Raw genomic sequence first — 20,967 nt, forward strand, 5'->3', positions numbered from 1 at the left:
CTTCCATAATCTATTTAGTTCCAATAAGAAGAAAGTATCATTTCCATCAGAAGGATAAATTTCTGTTTTAATCTTAAATTGATTTCATTTACAAAGAAAGTATTTAATATATAAGACCAAGTTATTATTAAAGCAGCCTTTGTAAATTTCAGCTCTGGTACTAGGAGATACTCAAGAACATTGTTTCCAATGCAAGACTAGAGAATATAAACTTCTCATCCAGGTTTTTCTCTCTTTGCCTAATTGTAATTCTTCCCCCCCCCCTTTCTTTTCTGTTTTAGCTGGCTCACCAGTGTATGAGAGAAGTGCGTCGAGCAGCTATTCAAGCCCAAAAGAATTGCAAGGAAACTCTACCAAGGGCACGTCGGCTTACAAAGGAGATGCTTCTGTATTGGAAAAAATATGAAAAAGTGGAAAAAGAGCACCGCAAAAGAGCAGAGAAAGAAGCATTGGAACAGCGCAAATTGGATGAGGAGATGAGAGAAGTAAGAATAGTTCATTTAGAGAATGAAACCTAGATATTAACACAGCAGACATTGCAGCAGCAAATAATCAGACAGTGACTGGGAGAACGTTTCTGACTAACATATCTTATTAAAAGGCATAAGCTCTTTTGAACTGCAGCTCACTTCATCAGATTCAACTGGTGTGCATATCTTTGATGAAGTGACCTCCAGCTCACAAGACATCTTATTTTTTGCCATCATTGACTAACATGGCTCTTGTCCTACAGTGTCAGTGCAATAGTATTCATTGTTTTTTTCCCCCTTCTGGAGATTATAATCTAATTTTTATTTAATTCTGAATTTTGAAATCAATTTTCTAGAGGAAGGAAAGGCAATCCTTTAGGCTGGTAAGCACCTTTAGAATTCGGAGGGCTTTAAATACATATACCTGGGAATGTGCAAGCAAACATATTACTGCCTGTGAACATCATGTTGACTAGTCAAAATCTAGACTACAAAGTTCCAGGTACTATTATCCATGTCATAATCCAAATATTAATCCAAATTATTTTTAAAGTTTGCCTAACAAATTTATATGCAGTTTTAGCATGCATGACATAATTTTCCAAGCTGAATCTACATTTAAAACACTAGGATTCTTCTTTAATTGAAAAACAGGATTTTCCTTTCTCCTCTCTGAGAGCGCAAAACACAAGATTCATTGCATGCTTTATTACCTATTAAAATTGTTGTAATTTTTGAATGTGCTCTCTTCACATTTCATCTTTTGATTTTTGTAACGTTAGACTGATCTATTTTATAATATTTGTTTTAATAAGTTATTATTTTGAATTATAAAGAACATGTAGGTTGGATCTTTCAGGTAGTCAGATATTTTGGGAGATACATTTTTACTCAGTACATCAATAGCCATCCATCATTCAAGAAATCATTGTTTTAGGTCCTCAGTTGTGAAACTCTTCTATGTGAATCTTTACATGTGAAATTATTTATTTTATTTACTTATAAATGACTTTAGGCTAAAAGACAGCAGAGAAAACTTAACTTCCTGATAACCCAAACGGAGTTGTATGCCCACTTCATGAGTCGCAAACGAGATACAGGACATGATGGAATTCAGGAAGAAATTCTGAGGAAACTTGAAGATAGTTCTATCCAGAGACAGATTGATATTGGTGGAGGAGTTGTTGTCAACATTACTCAAGAGGATTATGGTAAGGGTGAAACTAAATTCTAGTGAGATTTAGGAAAATCCTACCATTGCTACATTGCATGCTTATCTTGAACTGTGAACTAGGGCTGATGGTTTAATGAGGGGCATTGCTTGCAAATGAAGTGCCTCTCTGAAACCCTTAATTAAAGACACAAATAGCAAGATGAAGAGAGGCACTTTTCTGGGTAAGTGAAGCATGTTATCAAAACAATCTTGTTCAGCTCTATTTCAAACTTAATTTTCAGAAATTTGTGAATAGCTTATAAGTAGAGTTTTGTAATTTAACCCTTGTTTTGTTTTTAAATTTTGCTTTATTATCAGATAGTAACTATTACAAGGTTCAGGCTTTGAAGAATGCTGAAGATGCTTTTCGAATTCATCAGGCCCAAGTAAGTGTGTACAATAAAGTATAATATAAATTGGAAAGTATTTTAAATTTTAAAATGTCTGGAATTGACATAACTTTTCAATATTTCTTGTAAATTATTTATATTTTATTTTATTTCCAATTTATATACCGCCCTTCTCCCTGAGGACTCAGGGCGGTGTACAGCCAGAATTAAGAACATAAAATACAAATATTAAAAAACAGTTAAAATATGTATAAATTTGGCCCAAAAATTAAAAATCACAAACCAATTAAAAATATTTAAAAATTTCTTCTTAAGCCAGCCCGGCTTGCTGAAAAAAGTGAGTTTTAAGGGCACAGCGGAAGGGCACGGTGGAAGGCACTGAGGTCATGGATTCTCCTTATCTCTGGGGGCAACTGATTCCAGAGGGTAGGTGCCCCCACAGAGAAGGCCCTTCCCCTGGGGGTCACCAGCCTACATTGTTTGGCTGATGGCACCCCGAGGAGGCCCTCTCTGTGGGAGCGCACGGGTCGATGGGAGGTCGTCGGTAGCAGCAGGTGGTCTCGAAGATAGCTAGGCCCTATGCCATGGAGCGCTTTAAAGGTTTATTATTAGCTTTAGTCTTAAAAAATAAAGATATCCATAATTAGGTAATGTATTTATTAAGATTAATCAGAACGGCATAGATTTTAAGTGAACATTATCCCATGGAACTGTATGAAGAGTAGTCATGATAAGGTATATTAAGTATTTCAAGTTCAGAAATTGAATCGAGTAAAACTTAAGATGAAGATTGCAGAATTAGTTTCTGTTCTATTCTTCCCGTATGTATGAGACCATGTTAACAAAGGAAAGAAGATGTATCTTGTCCTACGTGTTTTTATTCAGCTGTAAACTTGGGATTTGGACTAGTTAATTTTGTGTAAGATTATCCCTCTAACCCTTTCCCCCTCCCTTTGTATAGACCAGATCTTTTGACGAAGATGCTAAGGAGAGCCGTGCAGCTGCACTTCGAGCTGCCAATAAATCTGGCACTGGCTTTGGAGAGAGCTACAGCCTTGCCAACCCTTCCATCCGGGCAGGAGAGGACATTCCACAGCCTACCATTTTCAATGGCAAATTAAAAGGTTACCAATTGAAAGGCATGAATTGGCTAGCCAACCTTTATGAGCAGGTGTGCTTGTTTTTCTTGAAGCAAAATCTTTAAAACAAATTACTTCTTGGCATGACTCCAAAAAGAGAGCTGAACTAAGGTTACTTATATTGTTTTCCCACTCCTAAAATTAAAATGTCATCTGTGGAAATGTAATACACGTATATTTCCAGAGATGCTTTCTGATATATTTTTATGGAAAGGGGAATATTAACAGAACTTTCCAGAACTATGGTTTCATGGTCTTTGAAGACAAACGATGAAGTTTAATACTGAATTGATTTTCAAGGTACTATATATGCTTATATTTTATACCTTACTCAGACTGAAGTTTTCAATTTCATTCTTTCAGGGCATCAATGGTATCCTAGCAGATGAAATGGGGCTGGGTAAAACTGTGCAGAGTATTGCCTTATTAGCGCATCTGGCTGAGGTAGGTAAATTCTTTGTGTTTTAAACCTCTGGCTGAGAGCAAGCACCTATTACATGATTGAAATGAGGCCCATGTCCATGTAATGTGTCTGTGTGCATATATGTAACAACATTTCCTTTGTGTGCATTATTGAATTGAGGCATTCATTTCTTTCATTTCAAAGTCTTTTCTGGTACTCAACATCTCTTATGCTTCCTGAGGCTAATTGATCCTCCCCAGACTTTTATCTCTAGTACACAGTATTCTTTTATCTTTGTTTTGGGTGTTTTGAACTGCAAGCCCAGGTTGCCTATAAAGGGATTTGTGCCACACTTGTACCACATTAGATATCTTGAGTTACATAAATATAGGTTTGTACTGAAAATAAAAAACAAAAGTTGCTAGGTATGCATATTACTGCCATACCTCAAAGTAATTATGTTCAAAAAACATAATTCAGGCCTTTTTGTCTTACGAATAAATAAATCAAAATAAATTGCATGCATTACTTTGCTTACTCATCATATTTGATATTTATTTAAAGATTATATTAAACATTCTTTAATTTAAGTTTTTTTCTTCCAGAGAGAGAACATCTGGGGGCCCTTTTTAATTATTTCACCAGCTTCCACATTAAACAACTGGCATCAGGAATTCGCCAGATTTGTTCCAAGATTTAAGGTGATCATTTCATAAATTCAATTTTCCTAAGTTCTTAAAATAAATTGTAGATTTATATTACTTCCTACTCTTCTAACTCTGTTTCTGCCAAATTCAGAAGCCTGATGTAAAAGACCAGAAATCTGAATCTGGTTAACAAGGAATGACAAAAGTCTGAAAGAACTAAAGGACTACTGTAAATAAGTACTTATATGGACTGTTTCCTATATATTGTAGGTGCTACCATATTGGGGAAATCCCAATGACCGAAAAGTGATCAGGAAATTCTGGAGTCAGGTATTATCCCTCTCATTTATCTAAAGAATAAATGTATTCTTGTCTTTCTGTAATAGATTTGGGAATATTTTTAATAATAAATAAGCTTTCTTACTTTTATCTTAATGTTTGTCTTCTCTTCAGTACTTGCCTCTACTTTTTCTTATAATAATATTTATCTTTAAGGTTCTAAAACCCCAACTCTTAACTTGGAAGTATCAGCTCTTATTTTCACATGCACATAAAGTCTTCCCTTAACATGAGAATTTCATTCTGTCTAGCTAATGATTAAAATTAGAATTTGCAAAATGTTTGGCTTTTACTATTTAAATATACTTGAGGGCACATAGATTTTTTTTTTCCTTAGTGATTTAACCTCATCTTGTGGTGTAATAAGTATAATACAGAACTCCAGTCAAGATAAATCCATGTTTGAAGGAAGTATCTACTGTTGGAATGCTTGTAAATTGAACTGCCATGAAGATTGTAACCTTCTACTTCAATTATATGCATATAAATCTGCCTAATCATACATTAGATAAATGTTCAGTTAGAAACAAGCTGCTCACTCAGCTTGGAAACTGATTTTAAAATTATTGTGTATATTCGATGGATCAATTTTATTCATGGAACTTCATTTTTTTCCTCTAATTGCAGAAGACTTTGTATACTCAGGATGCTTCTTTCCACGTGGTGATCACCAGTTACCAACTTGTAGTCCAAGATGTCAAGTATTTTCAGCGGGTGAAATGGCAATATATGGTGTTGGATGAAGCACAGGCACTCAAGAGTAGCTCCAGGTATCTTATGTAGTAGAAAGAATTTACTGAAGTAGTGAAGTAATAGTAAAAAGAATTTACCAGTGAAGAAAGGAATGTACTCTAAAGATGCAGTAATTAATTGTAGTGTTAAAATGCTGTCACTTTTTAAAATGTATTTTTGTTTTATTCATAGCTAGGAAGATTCCATGATTTATTAATTTTTTGTAAGTAGTTAGGTTGTAAGTCAGTAGAAGCATTGACTATATTTAGGTTCCATGGACCCTGCCAGAACTATTTCCAGTAACAAAGAATTTACAACAACCAGGTTTCTCCCTATTTCCCATTGTCTGGGCAGTGGCTTTGAAAAGCTATCAGATCCTCTTCTCTGGGCAAGCAAAGGTGGCCAAGGAAGTAGCATGTGCAGGAGAGGGTCAGTAGAGAAAGAGTGCCATCTGCTGTGCTGCTTAAGACTTCCAAACTTGACTCTTTCAATAAATTGTACTTTTATAGTTATATTTGAGCTACTTATGGGTGAGGGTGCCTTTCCTGCTGCTTCTTTGGGTGAGGGTGCCTTTCCTGCTGCCTTGAAAGAGGCGGTAGTGAGGCCCCTCCTCAAGAAGCCTTCCCTGGACCCGGCTGAATTAGCCAACTATCGTCCAGTCTCCAACCTTCGTTTTGTGGCGAAGGTTGTTGAGAGCATGGTGGCACGACAACTTCCCCGGCACCTGGATGAAGCTATCTATCTAGACCCGTACCAGTCGGGCTTCAGGCAGGGGTACAGCACAGAAACGGCATTGGTCGCGTTGGTGGATGATCTCTGGAGGGCTCGGGACGGGTTGTTCCTCTGTCCTAGTCCTATTAGATCTCTCAGCGGCTTTTGATACCATCGACCATGGTATCATGCTGCAGCGGTTGAGGGGGTTAGGAATAGGGGGCACCGTTTTGCGGTGGTTCTCCTCCTTCCTCTCCGACCGCTCGCAGTTTGTGCTGGCAGGGGGGCAGAGGTCGACCTCGAGGCGTCTCGCATGGGGAGTGCCGCAAGGGTCGGTCCTCTCGCCCCTCCTGTTCAACATTTATGTGAAGCCGCTGGGTGAGATCATCCGTGGTTTTGGAGTGAAGTGTCATCTGTACGCTGACGATACCCAGCTGTACATCTCCACCCCAGACCACCCCAACGATGCCCTTGATGTGATGTCCCGCTGCCTGGAGGCCGTGCGGGCCTGGATGGGGAGGAACAGGCTCAGACTCAACCCCTCCAAGACCGAGTGGCTGTGGCTTCCGGCGCCCCGATATAGTCAGCAGGTGCCATCGCTGACTATTGGGGGTGAATCTTTGCCCCCCACGGAGAGGGCTCGCAATCTGGGTGTCCTCCTGGATGCGCGGCTGTCTTTAGAAGAGCATATGACGGCCGTGGCCAGGGGGGCCTTTTATCAGGTTCGCCTGATTCGCCAGTTGCAGCCCTTTCTGGATCGGGACGCCCTGCGCACGGTCACTCATGCCCTTGTTACTTCCCGGTTGGACTATTGTAATGCTCTCTACATGGGGCTCCCCTTGAAGAGCACTCGGAGGCTCCAACTGGTCCAGAATGCGGCTGCGCGGGTGGTTATGGGCGCAACCCGTTATGCCCATGTGACACCCCTCCTGCGCGAGCTGCACTGGCTCCCGGTGGTCTTCCGGGTGCGATTCAAGGTGTTGGTTACCACCTTTAAAGCGCTCCATGGCATAGGACCCGGGTACCTCCGAGACCGTCTTCTGCCACCAATAGCCTCCCACCGACCAGTTCGTTCCCACAGAGAGGGTCTCCTCAGGGTGCCGTCAGCCAAGTTATGTCGGCTGGCGACGCCCAGGGGGAGGGCCTTCTCTGTGGGAGCCCCAGCCCTGTGGAATGAACTGCCCCCGGAAATTCGTAAGATATCTGACCTCCGGGTGTTTCGCTGCGCATTGAAGACCCTGTTGTTCCGCCAGGCCGGACTATCAATACAATAGTTTTAAATTGGGGTATTTAAATTTATTGGGGTTTTAAATTTGAGCCATTTATTTAATTATTTTAAATTTTATATCATTGTTTTGTTTGTGTTTTTAAATAGGCTGTACACCGCCCTGAGTCCTTCGGGAGAAGGGTGGTATAGAAATAAAATTATTATTATTATTATTATTATTATAAATTGTTCATGTTACATTGTAGAACCACTTTTAGAGACAGATTAAATGGAAGTAAAATCTGCATAGTATTTTATTTTTCCTAGAAGTCTTAACGAATTGACATTATAAAAACAAAAGTAGCGTGTTCCTTTATTGCCACTTGCTGAATCAGTTTCTTCAAAATCTGTTGGTATTTAGCGTCCGTTGGAAAATTTTACTTCAGTTCCAATGTCGAAACCGACTATTGCTGACTGGAACACCCATCCAAAACACTATGGCTGAGGTATGCATGTTTTGTTCTCATTGGTTTCTATAAATAGTAGAAATTTAATGTTTTCACACATATGATTGAGGTATAATCTGTGAATTCTTATAGTCTTGCCTGCCTCTTTCTGTTTACTTTGTGTCCAGAGGTGCTCAGAAAATCACATTTCTCAATCTATTATCAGGTTTTGATGTAGTCTTCACTGCCATCGTTACTGAAAGGTTTTCTGAATTGTCAATCCAGTTGATTCATGTTGACATTTTTGGAAAGAAATTTCCTTGAACTTTTTCAATATATGTAAGAAATGAGTTTTAAGATGTATTAGTTAATGGGGTATTTATCACACTTTCTTCTTTGCTTTTGCAGCTCTGGGCTTTGCTTCATTTCATTATGCCAACATTGTTTGACTCCCATGAAGAGTTCAATGAGTGGTTTTCTAAAGATATTGAAAGCCATGCGGAAAATAAATCTGCCATTGATGAGAGTGAGTATGCATGATTCAGTATACTTTGCATTCAAATTCTACAACTTGAGCAGAATTGCCCACATGTCTTAACAACCAGTTGTTATAAGTTGCTTAGAACATTAGAAGAACTGCACTGAATCAAATTAAAGGCTCAGGTAGCTCATTGTTCTGATCTCTCAATAGCTAACCAGATGCCCATGGAAAGTTTATAACCAAGTCATTTATATAATAGTATTGTTCCATTCACCTTCTGCAGTAATTCGTATTGAAAATATACTGCGGCCAATATTTAAAATAATATTTAGTAATTATGACTCACAGCTATGTTGTAAGTTGTTAATGATTGTTCAGTCACTTTTGACCCCTCATTACCCAATGGACATTATTTCATCAAGATTGTTACAGCTGCTTCTTTAAATTCTTATAGATTCATGCTTTTGCCATCAGTGTGAATATCTATCCACTAACTACCAGGCTCTCTTTCAATTGTTTTTTTTTTTTAAAGTATATAATCATCTCCAGTGTCCCTTTCCTTTCTTTTGCTTTGTGTGTTCAAAATCCTTAAGCTTTACCTTCACTGTTAGTGCTTTCTGTGAGCTGTCTTCCAGTTTTACTTGAGCTAATATTTTAAATGATTTGCTTCTTGTTGTGTATGGTATTGTCAACCATTTTCTCCAATATCGCAATTCAGAGACATTTGTTTTTCTTTGTTCAGCTGTTTTGATCATCCACCTTTCACAACCACTTCACAGTTGGGAAAACATGATCTTGATAATACATACCTTTACTGTCAGTGTGATATCTCCGCACGTTGATGTTTTGACTGAATACGTTTTGATAAGATCTTCCCATTTTCAGCCCTAGTTGTGACTGTTTCTTTTTTCATGGCTATAATCATTATGAACACTTGATCCTAGGAAGATAAAGTTCTTAGTAGCTTAGTGTCTTCCCTACAAACATGTATTGTGTTGGCATAACCTGTCAATGTAATTTTGGGACTTTTAAAAAAATTGCTGAGCAACAGACAAGCTTTTGACCTTCAACATGAGATTCCTTAAGATTTCTTAAGTCTTCCTCACTTCCAGATATCAAAGTAGAATCTCAATATAGCTAACATTGTTGATGTTTCTTCCATCAATTTCAATTCCAGTTGCTCTAATTCTAGTTACTATTGTTCTTTTCATAGGTTAAATAAAGTGCCAGTATATAACCATGGCAGATTCTTTTCCCAGTTTTGAGCTAATCATTTATAACAGAGCATTTTTAACATTAGATAAATGATTATGGATTGTTTTTCCTCTCAATTTCAGATCAACTGTCACGTTTGCACATGATCCTGAAACCTTTTATGTTGAGAAGAATCAAGAAAGATGTGGAAAATGAACTGTCAGACAAGGTGCCAATCAAAATAATAATAAATTCTTGTTCTCTTGGGTTTTTTCCCCCATTATACATCGTTGTGCGATTTTTCTAACTGATGTGAAATCAGCATTCTTAAAAATGCCTTTTCAATATCTATCGGGTTTGAGCTAGACATCCCTTCAGCTAAATAATCTGCTTCAGATAAAGATATCCCTTTAGCTAAATAATCTGATGTCTTAAAAGAAGAAGGGAAAGCTAATTTCATTTATTTTATATTTCCCCTATAGTACTCTGTTGCCCCCGAAAACTGGCTCCAGGGAACTCTGGGAATTGCTATAGGGAAAAGAAAATTGGCAAAAAGTACGTCATTTGACCAAAGTGCATCTCGGGATCCATCCTTTCCAGAGAAATGATAATATTTCTCTACTTTCAGACCTTGTGTATCTGCATAAATAAATATATTTCACCATACAATTAATAAATCAGAATAGTAAACACCTTAAAGTCAATGACAGTGATGTCACCAGCTAATCTTTTCAACCCAGAAGCACTTCAGCGCTCCGACAGGACTGTAGTAGTGGTAGTACTACTTCTAAGTGTTTGTTAGGTACTTGATTTTTCTTTGCAGTGATTATCATTGCAGTGCTTTGGTAATATTTTACATAATTAAGTTTTTAAATAACTTTTAAATTATCCAATATATGCACAGTTTTGATCATTTTGATCATGCATGATGATTATTGCATAAATGATATCTTTAGGGAATTCTTGATCCATGAACTAAACGCATTTTGATGTATGATTTTTGCACTTGTTCTGAATAGTACAAATAATATTTGTATTTTTCTGAATCATTTTTTTTAATCTTCAGAAAATATATCAGTCATTGATGAATATGAATCCGCAATAAAAATGTGTCACTTGTAGACTAGGCTAAATTATACAAAGCTGTGAAGACATAACTTTGAAAGTATCGTTCCAGCTTTTCCTTAAAGAGAACTCTTACATCTCATTACTATATTTATTGGTTTGATTTATTATTTATTGGTTCGATTTATATGCCGCCCTTTTCCGGAGACTCAGGGTGGCTTACAATGCGTTAAGCAATAGCCTTCATACTTTTGTATATACCTGCTTAGTAGGGCTTTCGGGGGGCCCCTAAACGGTGTTCTTCTTTATACAAAGTCAGTTTATTGCCCCCACAAACCGGGTCCTCATTTTACCTACCTCGAAAGGATGGAAGGCTGAGTCAACCTTGAGCCTGATGAGATTTGAACTTGCAGTAATTGCAGGCAGCTGGTGTTACTTAACAGTGCTTTAGTCTGCTGCACCACCATGCTACGCCATATACTACTATATGTCACATAGTAATATTCAATAGATTTTTGACAGGGTTCTTCCTATCTGAATATTTGTAGCTAAGAATATTAATTCTGTATCCCTGACATTACAATGAAGATTTCTGGGGAAAATCTCTTACTCCCCAAGATTACTTATGGATTGTTTTTGTGAAGTGGGATTTAATATAATATTCTGTTGGCAATAGCTTAATCTATTTTCCTGTCTCTTAGATCGAGATTCTTATGTATTGCCAGCAGACCAGTCGACAGAAATTATTATATCAAGCTCTGAAGAATAAGATTTCAATTGATGACCTTTTACAATCCTCCATGGGCACTACTCAGCAAGCCCAGAACACTACTAGTAGCCTCATGAACCTTGTCATGCAGTTCAGGAAGGTGAGTTTAGGAAAACCTATCGTTCTGAAATGCTTGTCTCAAGAAAACATTTGTAGCTTTACCCACATTCCGTAATGCATGATTAACAGATTACATTTGCTTAACTTACTTAAGCTCTTCCTCCTTTGTTTTATAATTTGCAATGGTAAACTTGCCACTTTTAGTCTGTTGGAAAATTGAGTATTTTGGCAAGATAATATGTAAGTATGGAAAAGGCAACTGTGCCTATTCTAAAAGAATATATGTTGCAAATTATAGTTTACAAATTGTTTACAACAATCAGTCTAGAATAGTGGTTAGATGTTTAACTATGACTGAAAAGACTCAGATTTAGATTTCAATTTGGTTGTGAAGTTCTCTGTGTCCCAATATCTGGACGGATTGCACTGGCTTGTTTAAGAACTGGTTTATAATTGGCAATCTGGATTGATAGCTCGTTTTGTAATCCAACCTCTCAATTACTGCAGTTTACTCTATGTGAGGCTGCTCCTGAAAATCATTCGGTAGCTATATAGTGTCCAGAAGGCACAAGCTGCCCTAAAAGGACATGACATGCCCCTACACCAGAGGTACTACCCCTCCCTCAACACCCTATACATCCCAGAAGGCAGAGACTCAAGAACTTGCAGGTACTTCTTGCTTCAACCAGTTAATACTATTACTCTGTGAGTTGTACAGGTTGACAGTTGGCTTGAGGTGCAGTTTAAGACATTGGTTGTCACCTCCAAAGCCTAGATATCTTACTGTTCTCAGCATTATCTGCTCTTCCAGTAAGATCAGGATAGAGGGTTCTCTGGGATCTTACTTTGGGGGATTCTGTCTTCAGGGCCGCAAAAGTGAATCTTCTTTATTACTGTCCCCTTCTCTGCAACAACATCCCCCCCCCCCCGAGTTAAAAATTCCCAAATTTATTAGGATTTTGTAGGTTTTTGTAGCCTTTTGTACTAGACATAAATATGGGTTCCCGTACAATAAGTGGTTATTTATATTATTGTTTTATGAAGTCAGATGTTGTTGTTACATATGTTTTGCATTGTTTTATTCCTTTTTACTGATAAGGTATGTGTGCCACTTAAGAGTTATTTGTGACTGAAGTAGTATAGACTATGAAAAAATAACTCTTAGCCTGATGTGCTTTACAGGGTAAGGGAAATAATCATGTGCTAATGTGTCTGTTTTGAGGAAAAGCAGGGTAAAAGATTAAATCCTGAAAATTGTTCCTGTATTTTTCCAAACATGTAGAATAATTATTATTTTTGTAATATTATTACAAAATGTAATTTTATTATAAAACATTACATTACTGTTATTGTTATTGTTATTGTAAGAATTCATTATTACATTTCCATACAGGTCTGCAATCATCCAGAGCTCTTTGAGCGACAAGAAACATGGTCTCCATTTCACATTTCACTAAAGCCATATCAGATTTCAAAGTTTCTCTATCGTCATGGGCAGATCAGGGTGTTTAACCATTCACGGGACAGGTAAGCAGTATTATATTCTGTTCAGTTTTTTCCAATACAACATATGCAGTCAGGGGAACCTCTTCAACTATTGCTTTTAACCAGAGATCTGTAGCTCCTTCAGCCCCTTCTAATGTTATGCTAAAGTGGCTCATAGTTTAGCTGTATAGCAGCTGGAAGTATTTACTTCCAGGCTTCTCAAGAGAATGATTTTGGCTAATAACCTAAAGACAACAATGCCCCCAATTCTTAGAGTAAGGATAGGTGACAAAGCAAGTTTGAACTCAATATAATTAATATTTACATCCTAAGATTTTAAATCTTTATTAATTTCCAGGTGGTTGCAGTTTTTACTTTCTCCTTTTGCACCAGACTACATTCAACAGTCTCTGTTCCATAGAAGAGGTAAGTTAAAGGACTGGGAGAACATTAAGATGAAATTAATTCATATCACTTTACCTAAAATGACAATAGCGTAGCTTTTTTTTTCTAAACTTATATTTAAAATTATATAGACAGTGGTGTCATAAACATCTTAATTAGCTTATTTCACAATTGAACTAATGTCTATTTTAGCATTTCTTATACTCAGATTACTTAAATCTTAAAAAGTTGTTTTTTATGTTATCACTGACCTTTTCAAAACTTTCCTCATGCTAATTTTCTTTTCACTATTTACCACTTTCATTGGTTTTTTAAAAATTCTTTCAAGTTATCAAAATTGTTCTTGAGATTATTTTTTGAAGTACTGAATATGATAATGAACAAATACTTAAATCAGTTACATATCCTTTTACAAATTGTAATTACTCCCAAACTGAATTTATACTCTGAACAGCACAACTTCACATTATTTGACTCTTCATTTGGTTATTAAGGGTAATGTGTAATCCTTCTTAGGTTTAACCCTCTGGTCCTCAGATTTTGTATAATGGCAACATATTTTCCCTTTCTTCTTACTTTTTCCAAAATTTAATTAGAAAATTTAGTTGTATATATATATAGAGAGAAAAGGAAATGATATGCAGTTATTGTCATCCTGTTTTTTCTCTTCATGCGCCTATGGCTCTGTTGTCTCTGGGGGTGGAAAAATGTATTATTCTTCCATGCATCTCATTCTTAGTGGCACTCTTCTTCCTTCTTTAACCATTTTTTGTTCCTTACTAATGAGCTTTGTGTATTTTATTCTTGTATTAAATGTTCCTGCTGATCACAGCCACTAATATCGCTGCTTTTCAGAAAACATAAATTTTCATAAAAATTGGGCTAATGTGATCTGCTCTAGAGAGAAGGTGCAATACAGATATTCTTTGTTTAACCTCCATAATTGGGACCAGAAACTTGTTGAGTGAAGCAGTAATGTAAGTGAAACCACTACTGGGCTTGTAGTTTTCCTTCATCATTCTTTTGCTTTACAGACCTGAGAATGTCCTAAATGCAAGGATTGGTTGCAAAATTACTTTCTCATCACTATCCTAACTGCGAATAGTCCCCTAAACGAGGATTACCTGTAATTGACTGGGACAAAGTTGTGATTAATGTTCCCTCTTAAGATCTTTTTTGTCTTTTAAGCAATAGATTGTTTTAATAATCAAAGATAAAAAATGTGAAACAAAGGCGAGATACAGATGTTCATATACGAGCCCAAATTGTGTTTTCCACTTGTCAGTTTTTATAAAGTCAATGTGGCACCAGTTCTTTGCAGGAGCTCATTTTAATCTTGTTACTTATATGTTATAGGTGCTGAGAAAGGGAGTTGTTTCTCTTTCCTACGATTTATTGATGTTTCTCCAGCAGAATTGGCAAACCTTATGCATAAAGGACACCTAGCCAGGTGAGAAATCTTGAACTAATAGCACATTTAGTTTACATTTAAGTAATTGTAAGAATAATTTTTTAAAAATTATGAATAAATACAGTATATTACAATTTTGGGGTGCAGAAATATCCATTGCATGAACAATATTTATTACAAATACCTGGATACCACTTAAACTCTCATTTCCTATACTTTAAAAAATTGTATTTATTTTTTTTTAATTTGATTTATATGCCGCCCTTCTCCGGAGACTCAGGGCGGCTTACAGTGCGTTAAGCAATGCGTTATTGCATTGTAATACAATGCAATAAGCAATATTTGAATGACCAATTCTTGAAATTGAACAAATATGTGTATAGTGTGAAGGTAGGCCAATTATAGCAATTGTGCACTAATGTCCCTGTAGATCTTGGCAAAAAAGGAATAATTTACACATACAAGAAACTATCCTGTAGAGTTTCTTTTTAAATAATTAAGTTTCCAGGCTTTTGCTTGCATCAGGCTAAACCATTCTGAGTCTATTTGTTATCAAAGATGTACTGTTCTCTATAGAACTATATGTTCGCTAAACAATATTGATCATTCACTATTTGCTAGTTTTAAAATCACCTTTCTGCTTATAACACTTGCATATAACATTTCATGTGTATGGAGTTGGACTTCAGAATTAAAGAACGGCAGATTGAATGGCTAAACATTATACCAAAATAGCTGTTCTCTCATATTCATGTTTTAAAAATAATGGTTCATTAAGCAATCCCCTGCTTTTTGCATATATTTAGTACTTGACTTAACAACTACAATAACTACTGCAAACTACTGTATACCTCAAGCCCCAAATATCTGTTGCAAGGCAAGGCAGTTAAGTGGGTTTTGCCCCATTTTGTGGCCTTTCTTGCCACGGTTAAGCAAATCACTGCAGTTTTTAAGTGAATCAGGCAGTTGTTCACTGAATCTGGCTTCCGCATTGATTTTGCTTGTTGGAAGCCATTTGAGAAGGTTACAAATGGGGATTACATGACCATGGGACGCGGTGCAACTGGCATAAATACATGCCAGTTGCCAAGCGTCCAACTTTTGATCACTTGATTATGGGGATGCTCCAATGGTTGTAAGTGTGAAAACCGGTCAAAAATCTTTTTTTCCCAGTGTCGTTTTAATTTCTAACCAACTCTACAAATGACTGTAAGTCGACTATTACATTCCTGTTCAAAAGGTGTGAATGTATACTTTTCCCCCTCAGATGGTTAGCTCTTTTCCTGTCTCTGAAAGCCGCCTACAGGCTCCACCACTTTCGATTCTGGAAGGAGCCAGAAAAAGAAGACCAGCGTCAGTCTCGGTATCTGAAGAATCAGGATTTTGTGCTGGATGTCAGCTTCCCACTTTCCCCACTCAACTTGCACAGCTGCACTTTGCTGCAGGTATGTAACATCTTCATCTCTGTGCAAGGGAAATACTTTTAATTGAACAAACTGTCAGGAATTCCTGCTAATAAGTGAATATCCTCAAACAGTCTTAAATTTTTCCCTACTCATAAACTTAAAGACATTCCAGAAATCTCAGCATTATATAATCTGATCTACACAAGTTAACTTCAGCATGATAAAGAAAGAAAAGCTGTAGCAGATAGTTTAGTTTGCCATCTTATTCATTACACAGACTGCGTATATCTAAGTAGTACTTGTGGTGAAACAACTCATGTTTCAATATTCAGTATTCACCCTCTAGGGGTAATGCTCCCTAGCAGCATGGAGCACAAGAGCCAAGGCACATGGAATGACATTAAGAACCACAACTCCCTATGAGCAACAATCAAAACTGCATGTTGTATCAAAGAATCTTAATATTTTTCCTATCAGGTTCTTTTTTAGGAGTGTTGTATTGTAATGTTGCTCCATTTTTTGGAGCTCTTCATCTGCTATAAAAAAAACAAAAACAGAGACCAGTGGCCTTAGAATGTCAGAGCAAGATAAAAGTTTCATACTCGAAATGAAGATATTTGGACATTGCTCATTTTTGGCATTTTTTAGAACCGAATTGTTGTAGTAAAACATTGTCCAAATTTTGGAAACCTTTTTGAATTTTATCATTTTTAGGGCCTTGTATTCACAAGCCACTGTAAAGCAGTAATTGGCCACTCGGATTACATTGTTCATCAACAGCCAGCTACCTCATGGAAACAGTATTGTCAAATCACAGAGCTGCCGTCCTTTCTGTCCGTTGTGAGCCCACGGGTAAGTCTTTGTTAATTATTTTTGAACCCATTTTGAAATATTTCTATGTGAGAAATTGTCTACATTCAGCGCTTTTCATCTCAGAATATAAATTTATAAATGTTCTTCAAAAGACAGCTGCTTTATTCTTTTGATCATTTTGCTGGCCGTTTTATGTTCCTCTTCCTGCTCTGAATATCCATTCAGACAGGCCATATACAGGTCACTATGCGATTTTTTAAGGGTACTGCAGTCATTCTTATATTGACATTTTTTTTTTAAGGCATTCTGTAATTGGCTGAGCTTTTTCACAACAAACTCACAGACCCTTGATACTTTTGTTGAAATACTCAGCTCAGTTATAATTTGCTCATTTTTCAGCAGCAAACTTTAAAGTTAGCATTTGTAAGGCTAAGGTCATGTTTTTATGCACAGCTGCAAATAAATATAAGAGTTTATATTAAGTATCTTAAGTTTTAAACTTCTGCAAAGTAGGAAAATAGTGCACACAAATTTCCATAAGATTAAGGATCCCTTTTAAGGCTTGTGTCTATCTGTCTAATTATCACCAATCAATCATCATTGATGTTTTTAATAAGGTTGAAATGCCTATCACATGCCCACAAGATGCTGTAACCATCAGAAGTGCAAGTGGGTTGCCAAACACCCAAATCATGAGTGCTGGGACAGCTGTAACTTTGAGGACTGGTCATGGGTATCACTCATTCATCACTGTTGTTATTTTGAATGGTCACTGGATGAGTGATCATTTATTGTTCTTTATATCCTGTCTTGAGCAAACATTTGAGCATCCCTGTTTCAGATATAATCTCTGTTCATTCACATATATTGAAAAAACTGATGTTGAAATATTATTCTGATTGTGGTCTGAATGCAGTTTGTGAAAGCTGTTTGAAGTTCTAATTTCTTAGCTATAGATGGCAGTATTGCATTGTATTGTCAGATGCTATGCAGTTTTTCAGTTCTGGGTTTGGAGTCAGAAGTAATTTTTTTCCAGCATTCTTTTCATTAAACTTTCCTTTAAGATATTTTTTATTTCCATAATATCTATACATTCTTCAGAAAATGCTTTCAAGCCATCATAATGAGAAACTTGAATAAAATGTGATCCATAATACTAATCTGTGCTTCTAAATTCAGGAAACTAAAACAAGGGCATCAAACCCATAGATGATTTTGACTTCTTAATATGTAAGATATGTTCACTGTAGTTTGCACTAAACACTAAAATGTTTATTTTTCCAAAATTAGAAAAAAAATTAAGAAATTATTTTTGGAGCTATAAGATATGTAGTATAATATATATTTGTAAAGAATTGGGAATTTGACAGTAATCATTAGCTTTAATATTAATATCATGGATCCATAATTATTTATTCCTTTATTGTGTTGTGTTGGTTTAAGTTATATTTTTAAATTTATTTTTGTTATACTTAGCTACTTTAAACATTAGTTGCTGATAAAAATAAATAAAATTCTGCTTCCTAACAATTTTTCTGTTAGGAGATGGGGCTTAAATTCCAGATCTAAAACAAAGCTCATTCAGACTCATCAGTTCATGAGCCCTTAGTCATCTGAATTATAAATTAATTCATATGACTAAGGGCTCATGAACTAATTCTGGGTTCATATGCAAATATTATATGCATTTGAACTACCTTGGGGTTCCCATCAAAATAGGAGTACTTATCCCAACATTTTCTCCCCCAAAAACATAAGAATTCTGTAACTATAACTAAAATGTACTGTAAATTAGACTTGAAGTCTCAGTAATTTAATCTGTGTCCCACTGAGATTATTTTTGAGTCTCAAATATCACTGATTTACATTGATTTTATGTATCATTTCATCAAAGTATTAAGAAAGAGTAGAAGTATTCACAAAGAAGAAGGTGTTTTGTTTCAAGCTCAAAACAAATATATTGTAACTTGAAAGTTCTACTGAACTATTCTAGGCAGATCACAGTTAAGCAGAACAAAAACCCAGACTATTTGGGTGGTTCCAAGCTTTGGCCAAAACAAAATACAGAGAGATGGATATGCTATGCTTAAAGAATCAATATGATCTTCCCAGAATGTGCCTTTCTCTATTTTCCCTTAGATTGAAGAGAGCATTTTATGCCCCCCCTCCCCCCCTGGCCACATCCGGTCCTTTGGCTGTCTCTTTCTGGTCCATGTGAGGTCAATAGGAAATTAGAAACCAAATGTAAATAAGCGTTCGGCATGCACACAATACAACTGCATTGCTTTTACTTTGAAGGCGACTGCTACTTTTTTAAATTTTACATATGTGTATGCGTGCCTATCCACCTTCACAGTTCTATTGGTTTGGCCCTCCACCACAATCCCAGCTTCTCATCTGGCCCCTTGGGAAAATTAATTACCCAACCCTGCCTTAGCTGCTGTTGCTGCCATGATATTGTTAGATGTGTTAGATGCTGTTGGCATGACGTACCCAACCTTCCTACCACCACTTTGGTCTTCCCAGTATTATACTCCCTTAACTATTTTGCTTCCTTTTCACAACTCTGTATTCCCTGTTCTGGATAGAGTCGAGATGACTGGATGGATTTGAGCATTTATTGGCCAAGTGCCTTTCCTGATGCCTATATGGAGTTAGCAGCTTTTTTATTTATTTTTTGTGCCTTAGGAGAGAAACATCTGCTGCTACCTTGGAGTGAACTCTCAACCTTCCGGTTGAGAGGCGAATGTCTTCATTACTAAACCACCATGTCACTCATCCCCTTAACTGTTATGACTGCCTTGAATTTCCCCCCCCCCCAAAAATAGAAAAAAAGAAAATCACTTCTGTCCTGAACATAAAGCATAGCATACATGTTTTAGCCAGGACATATTTCACCAGAAACTAGCTCTTCTGTGACCTTTTTTGAACTTCTCTATTTGGGAGACTAATTTGGTTGAAATCTCTTCTTGTGTTCTTTACCCCCCACCCCCGCCCCCGCCCCATCCCAGCGGTACAGTACAGATTTTAATTAGAAACTGCTTGGTATCCAGAGATGTAGAGTACATCGAAGTGTAGTGATGCAACATTTGTCCTTATGTGCTTGTTATCAATGTTACAATGCAAATATAAGAGTGCAGCATGATGTCATGACATACATATTATTTTGGCATCATCGTGGCTAACTGTCCTTGCAGATGACAGCTATTGATAGAGAATAGCAGTTATTTGGAGCTTATGTTCAATTTTAATGAAAATGTGTTTATATACTCTACCTCATTGGTAGATATGGTATTGTATTTTCTCAGGAAAATAAGGAAAATTTCTTCTTGTAGTATGTTGTCCTGGCAGTGCAGTTAAACGTATTGTGTCTAGGTAAAGACAGGGTAGGCATGCTCCAGATCCCTTCCCTGAAATTCTGCTAGCTAGTGGGACCTTGGGAGTATGCCTTTTCCCTGGTTGCCCCACCCTGTGGAACAGCCCCCCTCCACATCATTTGGCAGATCCCACCGATTTAGCCTTTCAGAAGACCTGGCTTTTTACTGAGACATTGGGATAGGACAGGAAAAAATGGAATAAGGATAATTGGAGGTAGCTCCAGAGCATCCTAAGGGGATGATTAAGACACAGGTTTTTCGTTTTAGCGTTTTATCATTTAATTGTTTTATGTTTTATATTTCCTGATTATATTGATGTCATGAGCCACCCAGAGTTGTTTAAGAAAGGTAGCAATAGAAATCTAATAAACAAACAAATATTTGTTAGTAGAATGAATTTCAGTAATGGTTGTAAATAGTTTTTTCAATGTTTTAAAAAAGAAATTGGATAACTATTTGTCTGAAATGTTATAGGGCTGTGATGGCGAACCTATGGCATGCGTGCCAGAGGTGGCACACAGAGCCCTCTCTAGGCACGCGTGCTGTCCCCAGCTGCTCTTTTGGTTTCCGGTGCTGCCGACCAGCTGGTCTTTGTGGGCACCAGAGCGCCGGAAAACAACCCCAAAAAAATGGCCTAAAACCCGCCAAAAACATGCATGCGCACACTAGCCAGCTGGTCTTCGGGTTTCCGGTGTTCTGGCGCGTGCACATGCACAAACATGCATGTACATTCCGGTTTGGGCACTCAGTGCCGAAAAGGTTCGCCATCACTGTTTCCTGCTTGAGCAGAGGGTTGGACTAGAACACCTCTAAGAATTTATTCTGTTAATGGACAGGATCACTT

The 20,967-nt window shown here is 37.0% G+C and overlaps 1 protein-coding gene across 3 annotated transcripts in view; it reads left to right on the forward strand.

The window, feature by feature from the left end:
- Positions 1-20,967, forward strand: part of INO80 (INO80 complex ATPase subunit) — an 84,047-nt gene that overhangs the window by 15,968 nt on the left and 47,112 nt on the right. For all 3 annotated transcript variants that reach the window (XM_070940004.1, XM_070940013.1, XM_070940021.1), the window contains 17 exons: positions 282-485; positions 1,486-1,681; positions 2,002-2,069; positions 2,995-3,204; positions 3,536-3,616; positions 4,181-4,276; positions 4,493-4,552; positions 5,189-5,331; positions 7,633-7,717; positions 8,066-8,183; positions 9,476-9,561; positions 11,099-11,266; positions 12,620-12,753; positions 13,070-13,137; positions 14,473-14,566; positions 15,795-15,972; positions 16,648-16,785. In XM_070940004.1, coding sequence (XP_070796105.1) covers positions 282-485; positions 1,486-1,681; positions 2,002-2,069; positions 2,995-3,204; positions 3,536-3,616; positions 4,181-4,276; positions 4,493-4,552; positions 5,189-5,331; positions 7,633-7,717; positions 8,066-8,183; positions 9,476-9,561; positions 11,099-11,266; positions 12,620-12,753; positions 13,070-13,137; positions 14,473-14,566; positions 15,795-15,972; positions 16,648-16,785 — 2,127 coding nt within the window. The remainder of the gene's footprint in view (positions 1-281; positions 486-1,485; positions 1,682-2,001; positions 2,070-2,994; positions 3,205-3,535; positions 3,617-4,180; positions 4,277-4,492; positions 4,553-5,188; positions 5,332-7,632; positions 7,718-8,065; positions 8,184-9,475; positions 9,562-11,098; positions 11,267-12,619; positions 12,754-13,069; positions 13,138-14,472; positions 14,567-15,794; positions 15,973-16,647; positions 16,786-20,967) is intronic.

Source organism: Pituophis catenifer, unplaced genomic scaffold (genome assembly GCF_029215685.1).
Source record: "Pituophis catenifer annectens isolate HBS135680 unplaced genomic scaffold, rPitCat1.0.hap2 SCAF_1, whole genome shotgun sequence".
Lineage (NCBI taxonomy): Eukaryota > Metazoa > Chordata > Lepidosauria > Squamata > Colubridae > Pituophis > Pituophis catenifer.